Genomic DNA, 17,456 nt, shown 5'->3' on the forward strand with positions numbered 1-17,456 from the left:
GGACAGGCCGTCATTTGGTAGAAATAAGGAAAACACCATATAGGATGGCTACTTCAAACGCATAGAACCCTAACAATTCCTGTAAACACGCACGTTTATCCCCCTTTTAGCCCTGTTGGCACGTAATTCGCTCTACATTCACGACAAACCTCTGTTTCTCGTGAATAGAGAAAGTTTATCGTGACTTTTCGACTCATCCGACGTATTTCCAATATTGTATGTATTTACTGTGGACATTGGGATTATACGATCTTTCCGCTTCATACCGAGATACGTAACGATAAACTAAGAGACATTTAAAGCGATGTCGCACGGAACAAACGGAAAATAAAGTTGTCTGTAACGTTGCTTTTAATTTAACGATCGAATTAACTGCGAATAATTTAATTCGATCAAAGCTAAACAGTCATATCTGTACATTATTACCGATTATGAAAATTTTCGAATAACTTTTCGTAATTATTTTCGTTTTATTAATTGGCTGATACGAAACAAGTAGAATTTTAAGTAAACTAGAGGCCGTAGATATTACATAGAACTGCGATCGCAGTGTGACAGTAATGGGATATCGTAGTAAGTTGAATATAATTGGCACATTTTACTTATCTTTTCTTTTTTTTTTTTTTTTTAACTTTTACAATAACGTTTCTTTAATCATCGTGTAAATATAAAGAATCCTTTATTATTACTTACTTAAATCTATTATATGTTCTTTTACAATCTGTCATGAAAGACGTTATTGTTAAAGTATAAAATGTTCATATACAGAAGATGTACGTCGATGACAAATAAAAACTTGGATATCACTGAAAGCAAACGATAACTTATTTAAGATAAAAATGTTAATGTTCGTTAATAGTTAATTGTACTTGAAACCTGAGAGACATTGTACTAGCATAATTTCTAAAATTATAATCGTAAAAAACTTAAAATTTCTACACAATAATACAGGTTTCTTAGAAAAAAAACGACAGTCTCTAAGCGGATAATCTGAAATTATTTGATATTAAAATAAATATTTAATGTATCAGTAAAATACTTATTATTAGATATTATATTTAAATTTTATATGTACATTCAAATCAACATTACTTTCCCCATATTTATACATCTTTTTGTAATGTACATCTATGTATTAAGGAATTAATATTCCCCAAATTTTAGCACTAGATAACACAATGTTCTTTTTAATTGAAAAACAAATGGATTATAGAGTAATTTTTGGTTAACAAGCTCCATTTTTAAATCGGCATCGAAGTATTAAAAATAAAAATGAGATTTAAAAAACGTTAATGATGTACACGTTACACGATGTGATCGTGTTTCCTTCATTTATCACGTATATTTTGTCAGCGAACTTGCTTGATTATTAAGATAAATCCCGGCATACCAATCGACGGTAATTATTAAAATTTTTGAAGAAATAAAATAAATAAAATAAGTATATTGAACGATCTATTATAAGAGATAATAGCCATTAAGATAATTATTTATAATACACCTAAAATTATTGTTTCCTTCTTAAGATATAATACTATAAATCATACGTGTGATTAGCGATTAGGTACTTAAGTTATTAATCGACAAATTAATTAATTTTCCTGACCAAAAAAAAAAGCAAAAAGAAACGTAATTTTCTCTAACGAAAAATAAATACTGTTTTCTAATACAAAAATAATAATTTCTCACTCGAATATAACTCGTAATAATACGTTTATAAATAAATAAAAATTCGACTTTCCTACTTTGATTTCTCTGTCCTTTATACGTTCGATATTAGTAGCCGATTATTTTAGAAATTTCAATAAAATCAAGCGAAATAAAAAGTAAAGAAAAAGAAAAGAAAAGAAAAATCTATGATTATAAAACAATAAAATTCTCAAGTTTATAATTTGCAAAAGAGTTTATATTTACATGTTAATTATTAAATCAAACAAAACTTCTTTTACCAGGAAACTAAAACGCTATTAAAACGCGATCTATTTCATTTGGACGGACATTGTGTTAATCTGCAACAAAAAAAGATCTCGCGTATGCTTCGTTTTTTCTTTCTAAATAAAAACTTATTTTTCAACTAATGTCAGTCAAATAATAATCTTAAATCGAACAATGTACATGTTACAACAACATTATTATACAATAATACAATCAACGTGTCATTTTCTTTTTTATCTCGAGAACCTTCGGAGGAGCGTTCGAAGGAATTATTTTATATATATATACATATACACACGTATAAGTATCGCGTAATGAAGAACAGCAATATACACTGCTTTAATCATCATTAATATACGTATTATTCATTGATATATGTATAATATATCATATATATGAACATATTTCTATATATCGATGTATATTATGTTATATATATAATATAATACATATTTCCACATATGTATATATTTATAACATTATTTTGACAATGCACATGTATGCATATATACACGATATGATATAATTTATATCTGAACTATCCTTAAATTGTATGCGAGGAGAAATATGTCATTAAAATCGAACTCATAAAATATCAGTAGTATTAAGAAACATTTTTCCTTTTTCTATTTTTCAGCAACAACGTCTCGTTAAGACTGATTTTTAATTTATTTTTACACAACCAATTATCTCTCTTTCCAGTGGATACCGTCTTGTATCGTGTTTTACAGAATACTCTGTAAATGCCTGTGTGTATGTGTATGTGTACGTGTATATGCCTGAATGAACGTGTAATATATACGTGCGCAAGCGCGCCCGCACATTCACATTTAAATGTATAAGAATGTGAAAATATTGTGCGAAACAATATTTCGGTAATTCACAATTCATATGAAAAAGCGTGATAATACGTATAATATATGTTCATTGTAAACGACGTACACTTGTCTGAAGTACAAGTTACCAATAATTTAGCATCGATCCAACATTGGCGAACGATAAGCGATTCCCTCGTGATGAGGAAATATATGCCATATTTGTTAGCTCGCACGTAGTAATTATGTTTTTGGTAGTGTATCATTGCACATTGTTGGAAGAATCCAATCGAATTCACAAAAATCAACGTGATTAGTAATAACATTAAGTTAGTCGCCATAATATCTAGAAATAGATTTAAAACCACCGATAAATAGTATTCCTTTTCTTTTTTCTCAATTGATTGATTACTTGTTTTATACATGTATATATTTTTACGACGTAAGATAATACTACTTACAACGTTTTTGCTTGCGGAGCAACTGAAACAAGGTAGTTTCAATTTCATACTTAATATCCATGCACTTCGTCGAAAAAAATGGTAAGTATAAAAAAAGAGAAAGAAAGACAGAGAAAACAATTAGTCCCTTCTGTGTTCTCGAACTCGAAAGGTGATATCAATTTACAATAATATTTTAACATAACATAATTATTATAATGCTAAATAAGAAAATAAAGTATAAGCAGTGATCTTTCGCCTTTTTTTAAAAGTCAGACGCGTACGAAAAATAAAGCGATTTCAACTTAAAGTTTGAAACTAAATAATAAAATTTCTCTATCTATATTACTTTACATCCAGCACTCTGAACCAATTAATTTTTTTTTATTAGTTTAGCTCGACCAATGTTAGAACGATCGATTGTCCTGTTTATACTCGTCAAAAAAGAAAGTCGATACAGCCATTTTACAACACCTGACCCACACGCGTGTTACATCAATGCCACCACTCGTACATTTAAAATAATGATGACAGCCTAGTTTTATTTAAGTTTAGCGAAATCGATTTCAGCGTAATTGAAGCCTTCTTGGGATGCTGACGAAATAGGTGCCACGTTAGCAACCTCAGGAAGATCTAGACTAGCGTAGTGCAAAATTTCCGCATCAATTTGCACGAAATTCTCCTTTTCTAAGGGGCTTGGCATGGCGGTAGGTGTAGGTGTGGGCGTCTCGTCTAGCAATTTGGGAGACGAGGCCCGCTTTTCAACGGTTGGCTTAAAACCAGGTAACGTCGGACTGGTGTTTGGAGACGCAGTGATCAAACGTGGTTTTGATACGTTCAAATCGGAAAACTTCTTTGTTATAGCGTTCAACGTACTATCTTGCGAGGTCAATGAGTTGTTTGATATCACGCGACTAACTTGACTATCTTTCCCTGTAGGACTAGACGGTCTATCGTTAATTATTTTCGCCAAGGTTTTATTCGCCTCCGTTACAGAGATAGAATTGATCGTGCTAACTCTACTATTTGTAGTTTCTGCCATTGTACGATCGTTACTGCGTTTAGAAGTTATATTCAACTCCGAAGATTTTTCAGTATCCTTTTGGTGAGCGAACGATTTCTCGGGTGATTGCGGACTGTTCAAGGAAAAAGGGAAAATAGTCGCTGAGGAACCTGTTGGAGTTGCCCGTGGCGGCGACGCCGGTGTACTTGCTAAACTTTCCGATTCCGGACTTCCGTTTAGTGGTAAGAAACTAGGCGTTTTTATAGGTTTATTTCCCGCTTGAATCGCGATTGGTTGCGAACGAGACTTCTCCTTTCGACTACCGGCTCGCGTCGCTATTGGTTTACGATTGTTTCGACCGCTCATATTCATATTCATATAGTCTTGTTCTAAACTTGTTCTTGATTTAAAACTCATATCAACATAGTCGGCAGGTGGGCGCCGTGGAAGATCGACCGGTGCTGTTCTCGTGGCTCCTAGAACATAAATTATATCTACACGTTAGACGATAAAGTAATTAAGTTTATTTATTAAAGGCATACGTTTTAAAGAAATATTAAGTCACACACGGTGTTATTGAAAATCATAAAATATAAAAGATAAAGTCACTTTTATTTTTTTAAGAAGCTATGATGAAATGGTTAATCAATTAATACATATATACATATGAAAATTGTTAAATCTTTTACCTGGCGGTCCGTTCGATTGCACACACTCTTCTTGCATAGGCGATGCAATTTGCTTAGGACTTGTATCGGATTGTGACCAATCCTCCATTACACCATCCATTCTCATGTATGGTCCTTCTGCTTCTTCCACCGGTTTCAAAGTAGTAATTACAGGTTTATGTATGGAAGCAGAGGACGATACATGAATGTGACTATGATTCTGATTGGCAGTGATTGTATTGTTATTGTTATTACGATTAATCTGAAAAAATTTCAAAAAATAGGAAATTGAACAAACAAGAATTAATATAAACGTGATAATGTTAAATATTCGGCGAAAAACAAATTAATTTCACAGGACAATCAATCTTAAAAATATCATGTTAATACATGCGATATTAAAATATATAAATTAGTTAATTTCAGTCCAGGAATACCTTATTTATGCGGCTCATATCGACGTACGGGGCAGTGGTCGACGACGGCGGTTGTCCAGGAGACATATCAACGTAGGAACTGGTGTCGGTGGCAGTAGAATACGAATGCGACTGAGATTGCGACTGCGAATAAGATGATGGTGGCGAATTGAAGGTTGCAGAAATATTGGGTTTCGTGAAGTCCAATTCCATTAGGTCCTCCATTCGTTCAGAAGTTACAGAACAACCGGAATTGTGTCCCCAAGAACTCGATAACAATGGCGCTGAGTTTGATTTATTGGAACTCGAGCTTTCACAACCAACTGGTAACGCTGCGGTGACTACATTCGCTAACCTGCCAATTTCAGGTCTCTTAGATCTGCTGCCTACAGAGAACGCTCGTACTCGGCTAGCTTCTTGTTGAGTAATGTCCAACCTATCCAAAACAAAAAGCAGACAATCATCTCTTGCATCGATACATTTCTCCTATCTTCGTATAAACAATTTCTTTCCAATATCCTAACACTACGTAAGATTAATAGAATTAAATACGAAGTTTCATACCTATTTTTGCGATGCCTGTTTACAGGTTCTGGCCGAGACCCAATGGAATAGGCTCTTGCTGGTCTAGCTTGCAAATCCTCTCCAGGTGGAAGAAAACTCGTTACTTTGTCTAAATGATACTCAGAGAAACGCAAATCTGTACTGGGTGTACCAGATGTAACGGAACAACTACTGCCACCATGAGACAGATCATCGGCAAAATGGCCATTGTGATTATGTGAAGGATCCATGTCGACGTATCCGTTGTTTCCAACAGGTGCCATAGGTACGTAACCTTCTGGTAGAGTGTTTGATTCTTCTACAAGGGAAGACCCTCGTGAATGCGAATATCCTGTTCCTGAACTCATTGGCATGTAACCTCCGCTGCGCCCAGGACTTGATCCAAAAGGGCTGCACATTTCTATATAGGAACTTTGCTGTAAACAAAGTAAAATTCCGCGCGTTATTATTTCGTCATTTAGCTATCATCGTCAGATGATGCAATATGTATGTCATAGTAATGATGCAATTTGAACTTCAATTCTTAGACACGTTATCATTTGTTTACTTAATAGTAGAATCTCGTGTAAGTGAGCAAAATTATGAATTATTTACTTGATTATTTCAAATTATATTATAAACAACTAGAGAACGCAACAACAATAAGCGATAAGATCAGAGAATCGTACTTTTCATCGTCATTTACAAAAACTTATTCTTTTTTCAGTTTCATTTCGGACGTTTAGATTTTGTTAAAACAAGATTATTTATAATCAAAAATTTTCAAGAGAACGTATAAAGTAACAGAACTTTGTTAATCTGTGCCAAGAATGACCAAAAACAAATTTAGGCGCTAAGAATAGTTAATGATCGCTTAAAAGTGACTCATATTTGTAGGTTTGCATAAGCTACATGTAAATATAGAAAACGTATCCGAACAAATATACATAATGCTTTTGCTTAAATAAAATGATTAAAGTTCGTAAATTTATATAACTATTGTATTTTACCTATTCTATCAAACTCTACCAACGACCCACCTGAGAAGGAGAATGCGACTTGAAATTTGGCGAATATTTATGATGCGAATGCGACGTCGACCACGGAGCATAATCGTCGCCATTCTCCTCCAGAATAACAGGTTCGTCAGGCGTTAAAGAATGGCCGTATCTCGAAACGGTACCCTCTTCCAACACATTTTCGCCACCATCGTCCATTGAAAGAGATGATCCCGCGGAGTCTGTGGAACATGCACCGGATGCAGGACTGATAGGCATCGAAGTGATCGGTGGTGAATAGGATGCGCCTTTTCCGTACATAGAATGCGGTCTCAGAGTACTCCTAGGATGACTTAACATTGATGCCGGATGGCTCTCGCTGGTGGTACGAGCCCTCGATGGTAAACTATCACACCTGTCACGCCCGTTTGCACCTAGAAACATATTAGTCAGACACGTTGTTGCAAAATATTCAGTTTAGGGAACAAAATTCGAAAAGCATCCATCCTCCCAGCATAGCAGCGGTTAGTTCATTTGCATAGTCAAATGATTCCATAGATCTGTATAATATTTATGCATATTCAGGTATACAGGTTGTTATTTATTAGAACATATATTTTAGATCAAGCAATAAACAGTGATCAAAAAGATGTATCCAAATGATTGGGATAGTGAGACGAAATATATGTATACTTCGAATACGAAAGATGTTATGGAAAATATATAAGAAATAGACAAGAGAATAATTTCACATATTAGGAGGGCCGGTATGTCGATAATGAAAACACCAAGAAAACACATCATTGTGATTGAATGCTGTAGGAAATATTCCATCGATTGTTTTGGCACGCTGAAAGAAACGAAAAGGGAAGCGTTACTTCATTATGAAGTATCGTGCAACTAATCGCATGCGAATAGAAGCTTGCATTTCCACGGCAACGCGATGGTCTCATGGAGAAGTAAGTTATATATGACGCAACAGGAAGTAGTTTCAATTTCGAACACATCTGCTTGCGTATTTGTATTCCCATAGAAAGGAAAAAGTATAGAAAGAAGAGGGAATAGAAAATAAAACGGGAAATAGCAAGGCAGAGACACTGAAAAAGAAATAAAGAACATCTCTTGCTGATTTATCGTACAACGAAACAAAAATACATACAGCGTAAAACTGATCTTTTAGATGATTGCATTTGATTGATAATGGCAGCTAAGGGCAGCGACAAGGTTCTCTGATGGGATATTGTCGCGGTTGTGGTTGTGGTGGTCACGGTAGCGGTCGTAGTGATGGTAATAGTGGTGGTGATGGTTGTTGTAGTTGTACTTGTTGTAACATGAACGGATTGGGAATTATTGACGGAATGGGGATGACTCGCTACCGAATGACGACGTCTAGTGGTAGTGGCACAGTTGTTATTAGTCGAGGCAATCCCAGCAGTCCCAGCCCCGGTACCAGCAACGACTGCAAACCATACAGCTCTCACTGTCGTACAATTACTTTTCTTTTTCCATATACTTTTTGCAAAATCTAATCGACGTCATAATGATTGAGATTCGATCGAATGATTTTTATTGAAGAAAATAACAGTTTATACGTATCAGAACATCGTAAACGTAAAAAAGTTCCTACCTAGCAAAAAATATCGTTGATCGATCTTTAGAAATTGAATAAATTTCTACTTCAAAGAATGCAATACACATTTGTTTTTGTTCTACTTGGCCTCGTTAATATGTATGTTCGCCAACGTCATATGTATGATATTGAAACATATTGTGCAATACTAGAAACTACCTTTCGCACACGGTAATCAATAAAACCCTGTTTGTTTCGCCGACAAATTTTTCGATTAACAATTTATCACGATTATCGTGTAATTATTCGGTTATCCTATAAAAATTTGACCAGAAAGTAGTAAAACAAACATCATAGAAAGAAGTTAGAGGTTTCTCTTGAATTTCATTTAAATTGGCATGAACTTCTTTTTGAACAGAAAATTCATTCGTGTAAAAATAGAAGTCTTTTAATAGGCTATACGTATGTATATGATAAGAATTCTTTAACAACAAATTTGGGTATATTGAATCATAATCGTGTTTGTCACCCTTTGATGCCCACATCTTATAAAAAAAAGAAGCATACAACTGCAATGACAGAAAACAGACCCGTGATCGTATTGCAAGAAGAGGTACTCTGAGTCTGATTAGACTGCTCCTGTTCTTGAAGTTGATCCACCTGCTCCTCGTGCGTCCTGTGTTCCTCTGTAATACCCGCAACCCATTTGTGTTATTCTAAGCTGAGTTTTCAGTTGTATATTTCGTGATTCAGCCGATATTTCGAGGCATGTAATGTAGTGCAGTTATAGTTATGGTCTGATATAAAAAAGAAAATCAATGTCTTGGACAATTTACACATAGAAGCAAAAGGAATTTGTAGGATGATTTCTGTGCAAAGGAGCTTCTGCGTAAAATGTTCAGTATTTATATAAAAAAAAAAAAAAAAAAAAAAAATCGAAATATCAAAATATTATAAACATATTGTTGAAGTATTTACATAATTGAAAATATACTTTGGAGGTAAGTGCTAAAAACCATAACTGATATTCTCTTAAAGTATAAATATGATTTATTAAAATTCAGACTCACCTAATGGCGAATTATGAAATCTTTGTCCAGCATGTCGTTGTAGCACACCAATTGGCTTGCTGGCTTCGGTGGCAGAGGAACTGCGAATTCTTTCACGCGGCCCCACATCATCTTTCTTGCTACTAGAATTGCTCATAGAATTCATAATAGCAGCATGCATATTATTTGCTATATTATTGTCTTCAGCTTCCATCCATAATTCACCGCCACCAGTAACAGCTGAACGACCTACTTCCATGTAGAAGATACGTTCCATATATCCACATCGTCTGATACAAATTAACTGTGGAGCAAAGGTTTTGCATTAGTCTTTCTTCTTAAATACACTAAGTCTTAGGCTATGTCATCCATTAAAGTAGTATGCTTACGGGGAATTCTATAGTGTCTGAATTATCCTTTGCCCCGATTTTCACTAGGCTTAACGTTCGGTCGGTTAAACATAGCCTATAGGGGCCATGAATATTCTTTCGTTCACCTAGTCCTTTTTTCTGCATTGTAACTTGCCATACATGTTCTGAAATAAAATATTACATTTATGCCTCATCATAATTAATAATTAATAATATATAACATTGTAGAATCAATAATGCGTGATATTGTATTTAATCTCATTATAACGCTGCATAATATAACATATAACAAGATTTCCATATTTTATAAAAATTGTTTATAAATTATTACAGCATATATCTTTTTATTTTATACAGCACAATACAGTTTTATATTTCTCACAAAGTATAATCAGCAACTTTGTAAGCAATTAATAAAAATATCTGACAATGAAAATCATGAAAATATATTCGGAAGAGATAACAAAATATTGAAAAAACGTTCTTCTCCTGCTTATTAAAGGCAATGACGCATTTGAAAAAACAAGTAAACAACTGGACTTATAGTTCAAAATATGACACTTCAACGAAATTGATATTCGTAAATAGCGAACGTTTGTTTGAAATTGTTTTTCAACGCGTGAATCTCGCGTTTCGTCCTTAATATGCGGCCTAATTCTAATTCAAATCATGATAGCGCATTACCAAATATAGGCCGAGGTTGCTCTCCATCAGCTACATCTCCGCTCTGAAGTAAAAGCATCGCTTTCAGCCATTCATCTAATTCTTTCTCACTCTCCAGAATCAAGCAAAAGCATTCGTCTTTCGTATATAATGCGATAACATGTTTGTGTTTGGTGTCCATGCGTCTATTAATATTGAAACAGCTGTTCAACAAGATGCTGCGCTTTGGCGGTTGCCTATTTTCAAATTTTTTTTTGCTATCGTAATATTCGAGACACGCGGGATATCCTGGTGCCTCGCCACGCAGTACAAAGAATTTTTTCTTCTGCGTCTTTAGCTTCTTCACGTGACCGGAGAGAACAACGGGACCTCCTGAAGGGGAGACTAAACCTCTGCTCGAAGACATCGCGCAGTGACGATCGAAAAGCCCGTTGTCGCCAAAAATTTTGCGTCTTTTCTATCGACGCGTAATATTGTACCATTTAAATGGTATAGATGATCAATTCGTTACGCATATTTTACTATACCCAAACATACTATGTCAATAGTTCATTGTGGTAGAATGCGTGTTCCCACCCACGTTGTTAGAGCAGCAGCTCGATTCGAAAGACACACTTCCAACTTTTGCACTGGAGAAATAACACCATATAGATATTCCAATCGGTACAATCATATATCGCTGCTTCTATCGGCGTAAGAAAATTCAAAGAACGCTTCTGTAAAACCACACGCTCGTTTTGATGTTTTTTTTCTTTTTTTTTTTTTTTTTTTTTTTTTCTTTTTTTCTTTCTTAAACAATGTGTAGCCGTTCTGCTTTTAATGTGGAGAGGTTGTCGTCGATATCGTTGTACTCGAAGCAAGCCAATGGTGAAAGCACGTGTCGGGGGTAAATAAGCAATAACACGCCACCATAGTGCATGTGCACTCAATGTGTACTAAGGGCGTCGCACGGGTCGGCCTCTTCGATGCGATTCATGCGAACATTTATTATCGAGTAACCACGTTTACTAAAGTCACGGAATTAAGAAACAGTCCAATCCACGACGAAAAACCAACAACTCTTCGTAAAGTGAATTTCTCGGTAAACATAGAAACTATGTACCTCTTGACGAGATTTCTGCGATCACGGTTCTCGTTGGATTCCACCTGTCACGCGGTTTCGTCTAATTTCGCCCGCCACGGTTCGCGGTTCGCGTGGTATCCCAGGACGACAGATTGCATGGAATCTGAAGCGGCCTGTATACGCTAGCATTTACATACTTCGCATTTGCAAATATTTTGATTTGGAAATTACTCGGAAAAGTAGAAGTATCATTGATCCGGGATAGAACCGCAGGTACACCTGTTTATCGCGTCGAATAATACAATTTATAGCGTTGACCAGAATGGTTGGCGCGTATACACAGACAGGCATGGGCACATATAAAGAAAGGGTTGTATACACGATGATACTGACAATGATAGACAGACACACGCGGGTGTTTCACGTGTACACGCAGCAGCAGCAAGCGAGCGCGCGCGCGCGCGCGCGCTTGTGGTCGCTTGCTTGTTTGCTCGTACGTTTAGAGGAAATACGTAGAGAGGTAGAGAAAAAGAGAGTGGGACAGGCGATGCACACGTAGGTGGGTGGTTGAACCCCTGTTATCACTGGTAAGCGCGGTTTAAAGGCGGTCTGGTTCGGATAAATAGGCTATTGTCAAGGGCAGGTGAATTTTTTCATGCGCAATAGTAGGCACATCAAAACACGGCAGCATTCCAGGTCGATGCGAGAGAACGCACTCCTCTTCCCACACCCTTTATACATATATCGAGCACTTTGCGGAAACACACGAATGGAATTCACGATGTGGTTAACAACACTGTATCATCATGCACGACGTATCCTGAATGCGAACTCTCGATCAGGCATACGCAAAATCCGTTCACGACAATCACATCTGCTTGAGGTGAAAAATTCGGGTCTCCTTTCGTACCCACCATCCCTCTCTCCCCTTTCCGCCCGCGTGCAAGCGACAAATACCGCGTCACTTGGGATCACGAACGCGTGCTTTGACTGTTTTCTTTGATAACCGAATTAAACATCACTCGATTCCGCGGTTCCTCTCATACACGTCAATCTTCACGATTCAATGACACGCACGTATCTTCAACTTTTTTCCGTCGCACGCCTAGACAGCTAAATAGGCGCTCATGTCCATCTTGTAAAGGTCATGTGTATGGTAAGCTCCGCAGTTGTAAACAAGATGTACGCAGGCGCTAACCGCTCGAATGGCGGCGACGGCGGCGACTCGATACGCGATACGCCACGACCGTAAATACACATACGTATGTACGTATTTACGTACACATGCGGTTGTCTCTTTTGCAGTGGCGTAACTATTGTGTCGACTAAACACCGCATTGCGGTGAATCCTTCCGGAGATCGCGCTACATTCTTTTCACAAATGTAAGTTCTCGATGACTTGGGTTAACCTCTGGCTATATCGAACAATCTATTTTTATCGTTAATACCGATTGCTTGTGAATTTTTAATCAATTGAATGCTTGTTTCACATTTATCCTTTAAAAAAGACATTTCATACATTGTCTGTGACATTACGTCTATTTGAATACAATGAACGATAAACAATGAAACAATTATAACAAATGTCAATGTAATGGAAAATATGCAAAATATTATGATGATATAATTTTTAAATATTATCATTTTTGTTACGCCATTGCTTTCTTTAATGTCCCACACCGATATACCGCGTCATAATATAGAGACGTGCGCTTGCATGAACATGTATGCATACTTTCAAGTCAAGGTGGACGACTATGGATACACGCATTTTGCTCGCATCGTTCTGGGTATTGGATCCTCATCGGCAGGGTCGTTTGTAAACACACATAAGCAGATAAATAAATTCCTTTATACTAATGGACTATTATAATCATTTTTAATTCAGTGTACATGAAGAACAGAATATAATTCTTAATAAAAAGCAATGCATAATATTGCACAACTCGAAAAAGTAAACACGGACATGGTTAAATTTGCATGAAATCAAAAGGTAAACATTATTCATGTACTTTAGTGGTTTTATTATAATATGTAGATTAATGAAGTACATGTTTTACGAAATAAACGAAGTACTAGATATTTATACACAAGGTCCAGAGTTCGTACTTGCCCAAGTCTGAAATTTTTTGTCCGTGATTCATATCGCGTGTATGGTGATTCAATAATTATTCAAAGCATTAGACTCACAATATTCGTGTATTCAAAGGGATATTAATAAACAAAATTTAGAGAATTAAGTATACAAATTATATTTGTAACAAAAATATAAAATATTTGTTTTTATTGTTGAACACTTCAGTTTAATTTTATACATAATGATTGAGAAGTATTTATATGGACATGATATAAAATTTCTAAATTACATTTTATGTATATAATATATAAACTATACTTATCCAAATATAACATTTTATTTATGAATTTGCAAAATTGCTACCTTTATCCCTGACAATGTTTTGGTTATAGTTGTATAGAGTAAAGAAATATTACAACTTACCGATTAAAACAGCTTATCCAGCAGTGATCTTAATACTGATATTATTATCATATATTAATATATGACAGAAAAAATGACTTAGTAGTACCTTACAAAAAAATAGCTTTATCTCTTCTATAATACTTTTCAAATTTATATGTCAGTGAAATATGAAACCATATTTGTGTGAACATATTAAATCCCTTATATCAGTATCAGTCTAGTAAGTACTTATGAATTATGTGGTATCCAGATCTGATTAACAACAACCCTAGGATGTTGAGTCATATATAAAACTTACAAGTAATATAATGTATCGGCAAGCGATGTATGTGGTTCTAGCTGCAAATTTTGACCAACGAGAGAAACAAGCTTATGTGCATATTGACAAGGAGCTGGAACTTTTATAGTACCAGGCCAATTGTAATACAAATAACAAAGCTTATACGTTAGTCGTTGTATATGTTCAGGTCTCATATTTCTACTGTCATATATAACGATATAGCGAGTTGGTGATACCGTTCCTTGACGTATGTTTTGAGAAACTAAGAAGAAATCATAGACATCTGGTTTTGTTATGTACCAATCCACAACTGTTCCTGGTGAAGGGTTCCTCAATTCTAAGCACTATAAATAAATATAATAAATAAAGAAATATATATATATATATGATTGAGAACTATAAGTTGTTAATATGTAATTTCCTTCTTCTTTAGATACTTACAGATCTGTCAAATATCCGGGTATTAATGCGTTTTTGAACTATTATTACAGTTAATGTTGGTTCGTAATTTATTTCTATAGATTTAAATGATGCTAATAGCTGTTTTATCTCATATTTGACAACAATCTGTAATTGTCCATCGCTAACTCCATCTCGATATATGATAATACGATCTGGGTAACACTTATTATGCTGAAAAACAAAATAATAATATTTACAAATGTATTACAGATAACTAGTATACAGAATATTAATGTGTGTGTGTGTATGTATATATATATACAGTGAATGTTAAAAATTACTCACTCTATGGTAGGCTTTTAGAGCCGAAATTAAACACATTTGCAACATATCTACTATCTCTTGACGTTTACCTTGTATACAGATTTTACTGTGCCAAGTTGTTAATGGCTTATCTAGGCTTGCTACAAAGCCTGCGACACTCTCTTTTGATTGGCCACTACCTGCATGATATACGTCTATACCGCATATCATGCAATTGTCCTAACATATTAAAATTTAGTATTTATGTTTATTTCTTTAAATTAAAATTATAAATGTGTATGTGCATCTCATCATACCATAGGTATAGCTAAAGCCCAAAGTGCTCCACCCAGCTTACAATTAACTTGTAAAGCAATTTTTTCTGTTATGCTCTTTAATTTGTCACCACGAGAAATAGTTCTAGACATAATTACTTGAGAAGCTATAGGCATTTCTACACAGCATACTCTAGATATTGAAGAATATATTTTTAATACGGAAATTATAAAATATGCGTATAAAGTGCTTTACCTTTTTACGGCAGAATATCTATCAGTTCTGTTTGTAGGAAACACAATGATCATTAGATTAGCCGTTTGTTGGATACTCTTTCTTAGTGCTTCTACATATGTTTCAATTCTATCATCTCTTAAGCAAATCATCCGTGGGTCTCTAACATCCATACCCATAACTCTTGTAACATTTTTGAACATACCAACAAACTCTCGTGTACATCTTGTATCTTTTTGGCAATACAAGATAGACCAATGATACAGATTAGGCTAAAAATATCATTATATTCTAAATGTCACTACCAAATTATTAAATATGTAATATATAAAAGTATCTACAATTCTTAAAAGAGCACTTCTAGACATTTTTGAACCCCAATCTATAGGACGTTCAAGTTTAAGCCCAATTTTTGTATTTCTACCAAAGTAAACGATCTCAGGTTCAAAAATTCTGCCTCCAAATTCTACTACATCAGGTTCCAGATATAAACCCCACTCAGCTAATATTCCCCGTGGTATATCATTATTTTGTATTTCTTGCACAAAATTTCTAATTATATCACGTCGGGCATTGGGAGTCATTTGAGTCACTGCCATGAGATCCTTCATAATTCTAAAATCTGAACGAACACTATTGCTCAAACTTGCTAAGTAACATAGCTCAGGAATCAACAATATACTTTTTTCTTGTGCCTACATATAAAATTTGTACAATGGAATTTGAGATGGACTTAATGACATTTACGTTTCATTGCTTGAAGAACTTCATTACTTACCTGACCAATAGATGATTTATGTTTATTACAATGAACTAAAAGTGGTTGACTTTCGTCTTTTATCTTTATATTCCAATGAAGCTTATAATACTTTATAAAAGAAACTTTTTCAGTTCCTTTAACAAATTCATGTGTTGGATTCTTATCCCATGCAACGTCATCAACGCGATAAGTTCTATTATTATATCTTGTAAAAACGGATAACCCAACTAACTCTCTTGCAATAACTTCTTTGAAATCCCATTGATTTTTGAAGTTGAGCCTGCATCGTTATATTTTACAATAAAATAAAATTAACTATAATATTACATTTTTTATGAAATTATTTGCAAGTCTTACATTATATCACGTATCGTTTCTGTACGCATAACACGATGTCGTGCATCTATGCATAATTTTAAACCCCCTTCATATGCACTAATTGCTGTTGCATAGCCTGGCCACACTTCTAACTTATGTTGCGGTATAGGATGTATTCTTTTTGGATTAAAATTATGTTGACCAATGCGAACTAAATTAAGCGATCGTAAAACACGGCCAAGTAAAACATTGAAAAATGGAATGTTCTCAGACATGGTTTGTTCTTTCTTATATATTACTTTTAAATACACTTTTGTCTGATCCATAGGATGTATAGATTCAAGAATAGTTATCTAAAAATTGCAAACCATATAAATCTATGTATGTGTTCTTTTAAAGTTTCATTATTGCTTACATCCTGCTCTAACTTCTGTGGTAAATAGAGTGTCACTCCATCAAATACTTTTGTTTGTCCAAATGCTTGTAAATGTTGATTAAGAAGTTTTCTACGAAGTGGTCTGGACTCAATATCAGGATTAAACTTGACTTCATAACTGAACAACTCTCTTCCAGGACTTAAATTGAGGCTAATATAATTACCACTTAACTGTACTCTAAAAATTTATTCCTATTTTCTAATTTGTTTCGCTTAATTTTGTTGTTATTATTAGGAATTTTATTAGGTTATTACAGGTATCTTTGCAATAATTAAATACAAAATGATCAAAATTGACGGTATAAAGTAATTACTCATTTTCAAAATGGAATTAATGTACATGTACTTGGTGGCATTTACAGTTGTGTTCTGAAAACAGAGCCTTATATGCAAAATCTTCATTCTGTATTTTTAGCATATTCTTTAATGAG

General features: G+C 34.6%; 2 protein-coding genes across 6 annotated transcripts; both read right to left on the reverse strand.

Annotated features, from left to right (window-relative positions):
• Nucleotides 1–1,036: 1,036 nt before the first annotated feature.
• Nucleotides 1,037–12,720, reverse strand: Chico (insulin receptor substrate 1 chico). 5 transcript variants are annotated; one of them, XM_072011625.1, is made up of 10 exons: nucleotides 12,449–12,720; nucleotides 9,827–9,972; nucleotides 9,459–9,741; nucleotides 8,979–9,074; nucleotides 7,978–8,277; nucleotides 6,861–7,252; nucleotides 5,842–6,257; nucleotides 5,299–5,713; nucleotides 4,883–5,123; nucleotides 1,037–4,669 (listed from the first exon to the last, which is right to left on the reverse strand). In XM_072011625.1, exons 2-10 carry the CDS (start codon nucleotides 9,950–9,952, stop codon nucleotides 3,732–3,734), a joined length of 3,207 nt encoding a protein of 1,068 aa, XP_071867726.1. In that variant the 5' UTR covers nucleotides 9,953–9,972; nucleotides 12,449–12,720; the 3' UTR covers nucleotides 1,037–3,731. The 5 variants fall into 5 exon arrangements, with proteins under 5 accessions (XP_071867726.1, XP_071867721.1, XP_071867722.1 ...); XM_072011620.1 differs by having other exon boundaries at nucleotides 10,493–12,720; XM_072011621.1 differs by lacking the exon at nucleotides 8,979–9,074 and having other exon boundaries at nucleotides 10,493–12,720.
• A 1,048-nt stretch (nucleotides 12,721–13,768) lies between these two features.
• Nucleotides 13,769–17,203, reverse strand: Ago3 (Argonaute 3). The gene is made up of 9 exons (XM_072011631.1): nucleotides 17,005–17,203; nucleotides 16,629–16,942; nucleotides 16,290–16,551; nucleotides 15,853–16,206; nucleotides 15,533–15,783; nucleotides 15,319–15,469; nucleotides 15,044–15,241; nucleotides 14,738–14,929; nucleotides 13,769–14,640 (listed from the first exon to the last, which is right to left on the reverse strand). The coding sequence occupies exons 2-9, from the start codon at nucleotides 16,913–16,915 to the stop codon at nucleotides 14,311–14,313; spliced, it is 2,025 nt and encodes a 674-aa protein (XP_071867732.1). The 5' UTR covers nucleotides 16,916–16,942; nucleotides 17,005–17,203; the 3' UTR covers nucleotides 13,769–14,310.
• Between the last annotated feature and the right edge of the window lie 253 nt (nucleotides 17,204–17,456).

This window comes from Bombus fervidus, chromosome 10 (assembly GCF_041682495.2).
Source record: "Bombus fervidus isolate BK054 chromosome 10, iyBomFerv1, whole genome shotgun sequence".
Classification (NCBI taxonomy): Eukaryota; Metazoa; Arthropoda; class Insecta; order Hymenoptera; family Apidae; genus Bombus; species Bombus fervidus.